At 34.5% G+C, this 13,878-nt stretch overlaps 1 protein-coding gene across 2 annotated transcripts; it reads left to right on the top strand.

The window, feature by feature from the left end:
• The first annotated feature begins 5,110 nt into the window (after positions 1 to 5,110).
• LOC123548545 (transmembrane protein 180-like) lies at positions 5,111 to 12,773 on the top strand. 2 transcript variants are annotated; one of them, XM_045335884.2, is made up of 5 exons: positions 5,111 to 5,312; positions 6,951 to 7,921; positions 8,948 to 9,102; positions 10,270 to 10,353; positions 11,109 to 12,773. In XM_045335884.2, the coding sequence occupies exons 2-5, from the start codon at positions 7,034 to 7,036 to the stop codon at positions 11,410 to 11,412; spliced, it is 1,431 nt and encodes a 476-aa protein (XP_045191819.2). In that variant the 5' UTR covers positions 5,111 to 5,312; positions 6,951 to 7,033; the 3' UTR covers positions 11,413 to 12,773. The 2 variants fall into 2 exon arrangements, with proteins under 2 accessions (XP_045191819.2, XP_045191820.2); XM_045335885.2 differs by lacking the exon at positions 5,111 to 5,312 and adding an exon at positions 5,918 to 6,059.
• Positions 12,774 to 13,878: the final 1,105 nt, after the last annotated feature.

The following is a 13,878-nucleotide window of genomic DNA, read 5'->3' as shown; positions in this document are numbered from 1 at the left end:
ATGAAAATTGGTCAGAATTTTTTATCTTGATGATATCTAGGTCACATGTGCTCAAAAACTAGGTCACTATGTCAAATAATAGAAATAATGACATCATACTCAGTTCAACACTGGGTCATGTGGGGATAGGTGAGCGATTCAGGACCATCATGGTCCTCTTGTATAACTAAAGTATTTTACTTCATTCGATCACACGCAGTCATTTTATACTGAATATAGAACATAAAGGAGACTTACATAACAGACTGAATTGCCACACACTTACCACATTTCACCATATCGCTTTTCTTTTCATCATATTGAAAAAGCGCAATTCTTTTTACCGACGTGAGCATATCTCTTGACATGGCCAAGATTAAAAATAAAACAAAAATAAGCAGAATTAAAAGACGAACTTACAGATCTTTTATACTTATATAATTGTTTAATGTTTTATAGTGAGATAAAAAGAATGAATAACTAATAAAATTCCTCAAAATGTGAACGAAATTTTACATTTTGTAGGTGTGCAAGATGTGTGTCCTGCGCTAATAGAAGTTTGAAAATTACTCCAATAACTTGAATATCTTTTATAAACCATTTTAACTTTTACTTCGTTTTTCGATTACAATCTACAAATGTAGCTTTTGAAAATCTGAATATAATGTTTCATCCGTAGCCTGCGCGGGATGTTGTTCCTGTGCTAATAGCAATTTCTGAACTGACGTTGATATTTGCAACATATTTCAATTCTACAAGATACTATTTATGTAACTTCTTAAAAAATGTTTTCAGAGTAGAAAATAATTAGAAAGAAAAGGGGTTTTCGTCATAACGAGAACGAAATATTACATTTGTTATCTACGCAAGAGTTTAAGTTAACATAGTTTATGAGAAACATTCAAGTTATCAGAGTAATTTCCAGATTTATTATTAGCGCAGACACACATCTTGCGCGGATAAAAAATGTAATATTTCGTTCTCGTTATGACAGAAATCACTCTTTTTCTATTCATTTTTCTACAGTATTCATTTGAAAGTTACATAAACAGTATGTTTTATGAATGAAATATGTCTGAAATACAGTGTAATTTCAAACTTTGCTATTAGCGCAGGACCGACCTGCCACGCAAGTTACAGGTGTAACATTATAGATCCATTTTGATTTGTAAAAAAAACCTATAGTTTTAGTCTGTAATCGTAAATCAAAGTAAAAGTTAATATAATTTATAAAAGATATTCAAGTTATCAGAGTAATTTCCAGATTTATTATTAGCGCAGACACACATCTTGCGCAGATAAAAAATGTAATATTTCGTTCTCGTTATGACAGAACTCACTCTTTTTCTATTAATTTTTCTACAGTATTCATTTGAAAGTTACATAAATAGTATGTTTTATGAATGAAATATATCTGAAATACAGTGTAATTTCAAACTTTGCTATTAACGCAGGATCGACCTGCCACGCAAGTTACAGGTGTAACATTATAGATCCATTTAGATTTGTAAAAAAACTCTATAGTTTTAGTCTGTAATCAAAGGCCTACTCTTTATTCAATCGATTTTGTACTATAAAATAATAAAAATACAAATACATGGCATTTATATAGCGCAAAAATTATAAAATATTCTATTGCGCTTTACAATTACATAACACACATTTAACATTATATACATACAAGTATAATAATAATAATATAGATAAGATCTGTAAGAATTTTCTTTTAATTCTGTGACTTTTTTATTTCATCTTTTATCTTAGACATGTTGAGAGATATGCTCCCGTTGGTAGAAAGAATATTATTGGGAAATTTCAAGATATTTCAATATAATAAAAACGATATTTTGCTAAGTGTGTGCTCGGGTGAAGTAGAAAATTATAAAAATAGCCTAAAACATACCAGGGGACGACGTGTGCAAGCTGGAGGAAATCACACCTTCACGCATGTTTGGGTTTTATTGCATCTTGTATAAGATTGGAGGTATTGAAACCTGGTGACCGACTGCCGTGAATTTACTGATGTAGAAACAAATTTATGACAACTAATTTAAGTACCGAGATATTCAGCATTTGACATCTATATTTATTAATAAATTGACCAAGTGCATGATTTATCAAACACGAAATGCAAATTTCTGATATATAAAGTTACATTTGTTATTTGCGCTGCGCATTTGGTAAATCGGGCAGGTTAAATTTATCCTGCGCAACGATTGGTAAATCGTTGCGCATATAACCAACGTACAAAAATTTGTTATATGCGCTGCGCGTTTGGTAAATAGCGCAGATTGGTTATTTGCGCTCAACATTATCATGTTAAACAGGCTATCAAGGTTTTCTTTCCATATCACGTAAGAAACAGATACGGTCGGTCGGTTTAGCATTCTTCGCTGCATTCACCCACCAAACCTTAATGAAGAGTAGACAAACTCGGCTCAACCAAATTAAATGAGTAGTTGGATGATTTTGGCAAAACAACAAGCCAGTGCACCATTGTACTACTGTCGGCTATCCTGATTTTATGTACGTGATACAAAAGAGACATATTATCGCTTGTGGGACGCGCTTATTTTCGATACGTTTTATTTTACTGGTACACTAGAGGTTATAGGTCACTGTAGTTAGAAGACTGCGGGTTGGTCAATTTAAATTCTGTTGGTCAAAGGTCACGTGGACAAAATTGAGACTGTATATGTGACAAATTAGAAACTAGTAAATAACTTACTTTAATTACGCCGGTAGCCTTGCCTACATGTGCACGAGAGTTTAATCAACGTGGATATATGTATGGCATTCCGATTGTATTGTTAGATAAAATTCAGATACGTTGAATCCTGCAGCTTGTTTCCCTTTTATAAATAATTATGTATCGGTTGCTAACATCCTTGTAGTAGCTTATGTGGTGGGATTTAATCTTATACGTATGCAAGTATAAACTTCAGTGTTCTAGGTTCAGTAAGTTTTGCACGACAATGTGCAAGCACAAAGTATAGCAGAACTTCCAGGTTTTCTTGTTAGAAATGTGCATGCAGTATGCAAGCTGTACTTTCTACCAGGCACAAGCTCTCTTGGACCCGGAAGAGACTTTCCTGTGACCCCTAATACGTCTAAAATTGGTAAGGAGCCTCTTTGGCCAAGTGGATAAGGCCGCTGGCACTGAATCAATTGCCATTCGCCTCTGTTGGTTCTAATCCTTCTCCAGTAATCGTACTATGAAGCTACGGAAAGCATGTGTCCGCCCGTGTCTGAAGTCTGGAGGGGCACCGGTGGTCTAGTGGTAACACGCTTGACTGTCAATCCTCCGGCGATATATGACCATTTTGTGTCGACTCACCGTAAAACCCAACTCACTCAGCCCCCTTGACTGTCAATCCAGAGGTCCGGGGTTCGAATCCTAGTCCAGGCACTGGAAATTTCTGAGATTCTCTTGAGTGTCTCCCAACTAACTAAGAGGCCAGAAGGGGCCTACTGGTTCTTCCCAGGAATGATGGGTCCGCGTGTATCGGTGCTATACACCGTGCACGTTAAAAAAATACAAACTGTTTATTCGCAACCTCTAGGCTAAGTAAGCCGGACATGCCTGTATCTAAAAGGATTTCTCTCTCTCTGATCTGGGGGCTATGTCTCACTCTCAGGATGAGTTTGGCGCCCTGAGTGGTTGCCTTTGTGCTATGTAAAGCGCCTTTGAACGTGTTTATCATGAAAAGGACGCTATATAAATCCAACTAAAACAGAATTATGAGCGTCTATGAATATCAAGAATTGTACCATTTTTAGCTAGTGTCTACTCACCACGATGTCGGCGTTGGCGTCACACCTTAGTTAAGCTTTTCGTACCAGTCCACATTTTGACAAAACTTTTTGACATATAGCTTTAAAACACTTGTGTACTATCACCATGTCCAGTTTCAAGCAAGAGTACATAACTCCATCAATGATTTTGTCTGAATTATGACCCCTTTTAACTTACAGATCTTAGCGGAGTGTTTCGTACCAGTTCATATTTTGTGTAAACTGTTTGACATAGGGCTTTTAAACTTTTATGACTTGTTTATCATAACAGTCTCTATATGTAGGCAAGAGTGCATAACTCTGTCAAGTATTTTGGCTAAATTATTGAAATTGGTTCAGTTTTCGTAAAAGTCCACGTTTTGTCACAACTATTTAACATGTGGCTTTGAAACACCTCCATCTATAAGCGAGGGTATGTAACTAGGTCAAAGATATTTGGCTGAATTTTGGCCCATTTGATTTGAAAATCAGTTAGGTTTTTCGTACCACTTCATATTTTGTCTAAACTGTTTGACATCTTTGAAACTTTGACCACTCATTGTTTACCATCATAGTATCCGTATGTAGACAAGACTACATAAGTAGGACAAGGATTTTGGCTCAGTTATGGCCCTTTTTGTCATAGAAATTAGTTCAGTTTCGCCTACCATTCCATAGTTTCTCTGAACTGTTTAATATATGGCGTCGAAACGTCTGAACACTTGCTAACAAACATGGTCTTTATGTGTGGTAAGACTGCATAACTTTTCTACTCACAACTTTTTAGCTACACCATTCAAAGAGTAAATAAACCGATCCTACTAATCACGCAGTATTTCGATATTTTTTTTTTACATTCTTAGATATTAATTCACATATTGCATTGATATTTGCACATCTATTTTCCTTCTTTTGTCTGAAAATCTCTGGTAATATTTTGACACCATACTTGCATCAATAATTCGAATACAATGTAGTCAAGCGCGCTGTCAACAGACAACTTTTGTTTAAATATAACTACTTAATATTAACTAGAGAAAAAAATCAATATGCATGTGCATTTATATAGATCGTGTATATAGAGAATATCTAAAGCATGGTACCATTAATTTTTAATCAATAATATTATTTCTTAAAAGTATTTATTAAATCGATGTGCAGGGTTTATGTATGAATATAGTGAAAAGGGAATAACCTATGAATAATTGTAGACAGGCCTAATGTAATATGAGCTGTAACATCAATGGGGATATAATGTTTATTGTTTATCTTTAAGGTCAATGACTTTTTTACATGTATGAAAATTAACATTTTATAACGTGATACACTTTAGACACTTTCAGCTGTCAAAGCTAAATGTTAAAAGAAAGAAACATAATTGTATAATTATCGTAGCTATAATTATCAGACATGCAGCAGCTGTTCCTTTCTATTGATCGGGAATGATATGATATTGCTGTATTTTTAAAGAGTATATAACATTGCCTCGCTGGACAGGATAGTTTATGAATCGTATTGCAATATGTGGAACAAAGTGTGGAAATAGCAGTTAAAACTAGGTATGTTATGTTATTTCGACATAACACTTTTGTAAATGCAAATGCAAAATGTTGAATCAGGCCTTAGAGCTAGATGTATACGCTAATATTGAATTAATTCTTTGTTACCATGTATTAAAGTTTGGTATTAGCTTGTACTATCATTAAGTATGCCATCATTTTAAATAATATAACAGTATTCTTTGTTTATACATAAAATCTTTCATCTAATATACGATGTGCCGATAAATGTATGAGAAAAACTCAGCTTACCTATGACTAATTGTAGACATGCCTGTAAATTACAGTGTTCTGTATATCTAATATCTCCCTGCCGCCCTCACCTGTCTACAGGGCGAAAGGGGTGAAATAATGGTGGCTCTAACGGATCACCGTACTAAGCTTATGGTCCGTACATGGGTATCAGATACAATCATTATATTACAACCAATTTTTTTGTTTAGCTTAGGTCATGAAAATTTACATTTTATAAGGTGACATTCTTAAGTTGACAAAAGTTTAAAGTAAAAAAGAAGATAGATCTATATTTTTAATTAACAGTTTATATTGATTTCTTTTTCTCTAGATTATATATTGGTTTAAACATGCCTGTTAAATAGAGTATAAATTTACATACCTTAAAATTGTATTATATTGCCTCACTTAACATGATATTTCATGAAGTGCGTTACAAAATATGCCTCTAGGTGTATACACTATGTACAGTGTATATTTGTTTGCAACGGAATACGCCGTATGTTAATATAGGTATGTTAATATATTATTTCCATATTATATGCGCTAGTAAAAAGACAAATGCAGGACCTTGGGTCAGGAGTATTCACTAATTAGAACCATGTAATATAATTGTGTATTAACTTCTGATTAAATATATTCTAATTTATTATATACGTACCAACTGCTTCACAAGAAGTAAACATTATGTATTTAAGAAAATGCAGGCTTATTGTGTACAGTTATATTAATACACTTTTTATCGTTTAAACGAAGATAGTGCGTGGGAATGGGGCTGGGGGTAGGGGAAGGGAAGTGGAGATAGTATATTACACACCATATGTTATTGTTTAGCTCAGGTGAAGGACTTTTCTATACAAAAAAAATTATATATCATCAGGTGACATACTGTAAGTTAAAGTAAATTTATGAAAATAATTACCCAGCATGTATGCAGCTGTTCTCTTTATTGATTGGATTGAATATCATTGTCGATAGGGATTATTTGCACGGTAGTTTCTGTATTATATATATATCTGTTCTTTATATATCGTGCTTTTGATAATATTATGTTAATTAGAGATTCACCTGGCGGGGATTACTTTTATGTACACGTTGTAACTTTAGAACATGAATAGAATTAAGAGTGAGTTCTGAGTGGAGTTTTTGCCAATGACCGTTCCAAGTTAGAAACCCACTTTGTTAACCTATATGTTGTTGTTTTTTTTTGCTCGTTGAACTCATCGTATGTATGTTTTACTTTGTCTCTACATGTATATTTATCTAAAATGTACACATCTATACCTACCCTGCGGAAGAGTTACTGTTTGAAGGGCATTTATTTTACTTTATGACAAATTATTTCATAACTTCACGAGGTATAATTGTGCCAAATATTTCTATAAACACTATATATATTTTCAGGATTCCAGCCATGCTGTTGGGTAGGTGCAACATAGACCAGCTGTTGACGGAATGAATTAGGTTGATTTAAAGATTGTAAAAACATGACATCAAGAACATCTTTGCAGACGAGAATACTGGCCGTGGCGGCCTTGTCTATGGGATGCAGTCTTATCGGTTCAGCTTTTGGCTTTTACTATGTCAAAGTGTTTCTGAACTACTATCATATAGAGGAAAACTGGTTTCAACTTTCTCAAACACTGTTCCTTATATGGAACGCAATCAACGACCCTTTATTTGCTTATTTTCAAGACAGTACCAATTTTCGTTGCTCCAGAACTCGACGTGAAAGTGTTCTGTATGCAGCTCCATTTTTTGCGTTATCATTTCTAGTGCCATGGTTTCCATGGGGAAACCCAGAAACGTTGCAACCATGGGTTACAGGAATTCATCTTATTACAGCTTTATGTTTCTGGGACACTATGTTTACATATGTTGGATTGGCTGCCTGTTGCTTGTTTACGGAAATGACAAAAGACAACACAGAGCGGCTCAAGATGATTAAATATAATCAGATTGGTTGTCTCATGGGATCTTCAAGTGTATTTCTTCTGCAATATATGTCAAATCAACTGGAAAACTTTCAGGCCTTTCAAGCAACATGTGTTGCAGTTGCTGTTGTCAGTTGTTTGTTGATGATGTATTGTGGGAAGCACGCACATACCGAGAGAGAACTTCAGCACGAGAGCGACGTGCAATGTGGAAAACCAAAAGTTATGAAATCACAGGAACATTCCTATTTCACTCTTACAAAGCAGCTTTTGTTCAACAGAGACTTCATATCGTTTGTGATAACGAATTTTTTCCAGGAATTTCATCGTACATTTCTCTCAAACTTTTTCGCCATATTTGCGGACCAGCTGATTGTGAAAGGAGCCATTCCACCTTTAGTGAGAAGCTTATTTTATGGCGCAAGTTCTACTGGAGCTAAGGTAAACATAATTTTTAATAGAAAATGTTTCCAACTTAATATTTTTCATAATAAAACCAAGCTTCCCTTTAATAGTAATTGCACATTTCATCAGTATGAAATTGTTTTGTTCTGCAAAATTCAAAATGTGTCACCGAGGCTTTACCTCCCATCAGAGTCTAGCAATGTCACTGGTTAAAGGTGGTCTCCGGGTGACCCCCTATATGTCTGTGAAGGGTCAGGAGATTTTTGTGTCTGGTCAAGATAAAAATAAGTGATCAGTTATTGGGTTTTTAGTGACCCTCCGCTGAAATGTGTGGGGTCAGAATGATAAATATGGGGACTCTGGTAATGCCCACCCCCCACCCCCACCACACACACACCTCCATTTATTATACTGACCAAACGTGTTTCTGTGAGGTCACTAACAAACCAAATACTTAATAATATATCACAGTAACTATACCTGGAAAAGCAACAGACCTATTCATACAAGCTAAGAGGCCTTGTGTTCAGCTCAAAAAAGATGCCTGTACACAACTTACAAATAATTAACGTCTAGTAGACAGGTTGTAGAGAAGATAATGACATGGATTTTTTATTTCGCAGTAGTAAGAACAGTGCCACTCGTAATGACAATCGGCAATCTCCGTTCGTTTACGTATTCTCCGAATGTGATTTCGGCATGCTTCGGTTATGTAGTTATGGCGGAAGAGTGCCAAAATCGCATACGAAGGATACGTTATCTCGCGGAAATAGCCGATTGTCACTACAGGTCCATTATCTTAGTGTAATCAAAAACTTAAGTTCAGTTCGTAATAACTAAAGATCAAGTAGTGACACACATACAGTCAACAACAACAACACCACCAAAATGCTCTCCCAGCAAATCTGAAGCATACCGAGTGTAACTGCGACTTTGCTGGTGTAACGACCCCCGGTCATTATTCTTTAGAAAAAGTGACTCCTTTTCAATAAAATAATGGATCCCTTTAAAAAATATTGACACCTTCATTACACCAACACACTTGATTTCTTTATTTTGCAGTTGATTGTGATATTTGGTACTGGTATTGTGAGCAGATTTGGCTACTACAAGGTGATACGTTACAGCCAAATCTTTATGATTGCATATGGATTGATATACTATATGACTGGACCGATCAATCACTGGTGTCTGATGTTCTTTATGCTGTTGAACAGGTAATACATTATATAGAATGGTTTTCAGCTTGTAACATATAACTTGATTTTAAATGTAACCCTAATTGGTAAAGAATATATGTCTTTTCATCTTTTTTTTCTCGTTTATTTAGTAGAGTTATGAAGCGTTTGATATACATGTACATGGAGTCTCGTTTGTTTCAGATGACCTGATTTTGTGCAAATGTTCACAAATGGTTTTACACAGGCATTATATGCTCTTATTTGGTTGTTTTACACAGGCATTATATGCTCTTATTTGGTTGTTTTACACAGGCATTATATGCTCTTATTTGGTTGTTTTACACAGGCATTATATGCTCTTATTTGGTTGTTTTACACAGGCATTATATGCTCTTATTTGGTTGTTTTACACAGGCATTATATGCTCTTATTTGGTTGTTTTACACAGGCATTATATGCTCTTATTTGGTTGTTTTACACAGGCATTATATGCTCTTATTTGGTTGTTTTACACAGGCATTATATGCTCTTATTTGGTTGTTTTACACAGGCATTATATGCTCTTATTTGGTTTAAGACTCGTTTGTAATATAAGGCGTCTCGTTTTGTGCAGGTGTTTTATGTAATATTTAATTACTGTAGTTGCTGTTTATATGATTTAAGGCATCCGTTCCACAAATAAGCAAGTTTTATTATCATAATAATAACTTTATTAAAGAACATTAACCATAAAGTCATATAACAGTTCTAGAACATATTATCAAATATTGATTCCTGGTAAGCTCGTATAATTTTGTTATCATTTGAAAGTGTATTCTATACTGACAAAGAAAATATAAATTACATAACAAAACTACGCTACAGATTTTTTTTTTACTTTATAGTTTTCAATGATACTTCAACAGAAATCCAGTTATTACAGTGTAAGATATATCATTTTGCAGTCAAAAACACGACTGTAGTGATTCGTGCATATTATTATGGTCATCTTATTTACTAATTTTTTGATACCCCCCCCCCCCCCCACGTCGCTCCCTAAAAAAAAAAACACAAAAAAAAACATGGGGTCACCAGTCATCGAAATGTTGGCTATTTGTGGATCGAATACCTTAACTTGGTTTAGATGTTCACAATACAGAGTGTTCCGATTTAACTGTCGATTATTACAGAAGTTTAATTGTAGATCTGCATATTTTATTCCAGCTTTTTGGCAGACAGTATATTTTCATTGTTCAATCTTCCACTCTCTGATATTGCCGACAATGACATGGCTCGGTATAACAGAAGGTAAGTGTCAGGACTCAGTTGCGAAACACTGAATTATTCGGCATAATCTGGTTACCTACTGTTGGTTCCCATTTAAAATGGCTGCCAGTTGTCGTATATATAAGTCGGTGCCATGATTTGTTTCGATACAAACTGAAGGTTCCATTTTTGTCGCGAAGTATTATTATAAACAATGTGTTGAACTATTTATATTCCCGTTGTCATTTTCAAGGAAAGTAAACGTGTTTATATATATACGTGGCTGCTCTTGGTCCAAATCCATTTCTAAACGTTATTTAATTTTATGTTGATTGTATATGCATTGAACAATAAAACAATATTAAGCTAAACTTACCGAATGGCTTGTCGGTTAAAACAAAACTGTTGACTCTCGGTCCTTCAGACGACGGGTAATAGTTTTTATTATTGACCGACAAGCCATTCTATAAGTGTAAAATAACGCGTGGTTAAGTCATATTGACACAGTATCCATATATTTTAACCTGTCACACGTTTAATACTTTCTGTATGTTTCCTGTTAAAGCATCTGCGAAATCCCTTGGGTTACTTGGTACAGTCACAAACCAATGCCTCGACTTCCTGCAGATGTTTTAACTCGAATAAACATATTTCGTTCAGAGAAACGTATGTTTCTATTCACAAACTTCACAAAACAGGACGTTGATGTAATAAGACAAACGTTGAACTTGTAACAAATTGTATTTTTTCTTTTTTCTTTGTTTTTTTTTCATTTATATGTGTTGTTTGCATTTCAGACATCCGGTGACGTCAATGGTGTACGGTATTAATGCTCTAGTTGTAAAACCAGCTATATCATTGTCTCCAATGTTAGTTGTCAGTATTCTAAACTCGTACGGATATGATCGTCTCAAAGATGGAAAACTTGATGCCGTAGAAGAGACAGGATTAAGCGGTGCAATGTTCAGCGTCTTATGTCTTTACCCGTTTGTTATTGGGTGCATTCAATTTTGCTCATGGTCATTCTACACGATACGGGGGACAAAGTCTGCTGAAATTACATGTCATGTACTCAAAAGTACCAGTGAATGTTCGACATAAAGAACCAAGTTATATCCTGCCATGAAAGGCATCAAGACATGAAATTGTGCTATTTGCCATGTCAAAAATGAACTGCGAATCATTGGTCATTACATTACGACTGAATCATAGGTCATAACATTGCATTTGAATCATAGAATTGCGATATAATAATCTAGAGGTCATATCTGTGGGATTGAATCATACTGGTATTTCATAATAGGGCAATTGAATCATAGGTCATAGTATTGTTATTGAATCTTCCATAGGCTGAACACGAGTACGTCTATGTGTTTGAACCATAAATCATAAGTGCCTTTGTGATTGAATCATAGGTCATGTCATTGGGATTGAATAATAAATTATGACATTGTGATTGAATCATAGGTTATGACATTGAGATTAAATCCTCTAAAGGCCGCGTGATTGTGATTAAATGGTATTGTGACATTGCAACTGAGTTCAAGTTCTTGTCCTAGCAATTCAATCATAGGTCATCATCTCTGTGACTGGTTCATGTCTTTGTGATTGAGTAATAGGTCAAGTCCCTGTGACTGAGTTATAGGTCGCGTTTTTGTGATTGAATCATAGGACATGCCTCAGTTATTGAATCATAGGTCATGTCTTTGTTATTGAACCATAGGTCATGTATTTGTGATTGAATCACGAATCATGTTGATGTGATTGAATCATATGTCATAGTAGAATTAAGTTATAGGTCACGTCTTTGCAATGGAATCATATGTTTTGCCATTTCAGTTGAATCATGGATACATTATTGACTTACTAGTATTAGCTTAAAAGCATTTTGGATTTTTCATTCTTAAATGTACTGGATCAGTCAGAGATGTTAAGATTTGCTTTATAGCATGTGTCAAGTGATTCGGGTTATTTTTATTTTTGTTAAAGTGTCTTCTAAATGTTGACGATTGAAAATGTTTAACAGTTCTTGGCATTTTTTCTCGAGAAGTTCTCCACGTCTTGTATATACTGATTTTCAACTAATTACCTTCGTTTTACTTTGGTTGTATGGATGCTATTTAATAAATATTTAAAGAAGAGAAAATGTTCATGTGTTTCAAGTCATTGGTTAATATTTATTTAACTCCTAATGTAGTACTAAAGTAAATATACATGTTCTGTTTGTATTGAAATTTCAAGGCCTAAAATACTTTGAGACCTATCATTCATTTTGCACAAATACTTACACGATGCATGTAAAAAGTACGGAAACGCACACTGACCTCCTTATATTGAAAATATATAAGTATGTCATTTTTCAATGCGTTTTCTATTACCTGTTTCACACAATCTTGCATGAGAACGATTTATAAACACGGTGGCATATAATGCAAATTGGTAATTAAAATCATATAAATATTGCGAGTATAATTATTGAAAAAAATGTTACTTTTATATTTTGAGCTTAAAATTTGGGAATTTCAGTCAAATAAATATATATTGCACAAAAATTGTACTACTGTTAAAGAAATATTTTATTTCAGAAATTGGACAAATATTTTGTTTTAAAAAAACTCGTGGAACATATACTTCAGATGTGGAAGAACATTGTCATAATGGGTCCATCGTGGTACCAAAATGAGCCCCCGCCTCCCCCGCCCCCTCTCACACACACCAACACCACGAGTAAGACAATGACTTGTTTTGCAAATAGAGATCTGACGGGTAAAATAGCGCAGTATCTTACTTCACTCTACACGTCTGAGATGTTTCATTAAGGCAGTGACTAGAGTTAAAGTAACCATTTTTGTGACCCATTCCCCCTTCAAAATTGTATGGTGAAAAAAAATCACCCCGTCAACAATCCTTTTGCAGTTTGCTGCCAAAATTATTAAACTTAATTATGTAAATCTTACACTGAAAAACTGTGTAAACATTAATTATAGTAACCAGTATGTTGTGACAGACAGAAATATACAAAAATAATTCCCATTGTATATGAAAATGACTTGAAAATTCCCTCTCAGAGCCAGATGGACTGGCCCCGTTACCCAGACTTGAAGAGAGGGTCCTCGGTATGACTATGACCCTTTTTGCAGGCGGGGACCTGGATCTCTAAACATTTATGAAGTTTCAATAGCTACAAAATTATTTCAGTCACTTTAAACTTTCACCGTCAAGTAATTGATTGCCGGTTTGATTGATGAGTGAGGTCAACTATTATTCCTCTATTTCTTAGCAAAGCCAAAGGCGTGTTTACTCTTTCAATAAAAAGTCCGTGCAAATACTGAACAATTTTTGAACACCCGCTTTTTGTCAGTGTAAGGTTTCATGTGCATGATAACCTAGAACACGATTTTACATGATGATTTATTAATCTACAACACATTTAACACAAATAAAACCAAATATGTAATTGCATAAGAATATAAATTGAGGAAACAACGTTGAATTTATTTATCACTCGTATATAATAACTGTCCAGTTGGTGAAGGTTGAAGTTGTAAATAGATATCAAAGAGGAAA

Source organism: Mercenaria mercenaria, chromosome 6 (genome assembly GCF_021730395.1).
Source record: "Mercenaria mercenaria strain notata chromosome 6, MADL_Memer_1, whole genome shotgun sequence".
Lineage (NCBI taxonomy): Eukaryota > Metazoa > Mollusca > Bivalvia > Venerida > Veneridae > Mercenaria > Mercenaria mercenaria.
This window is presented reverse-complemented; position numbering and strand designations above follow the sequence as displayed.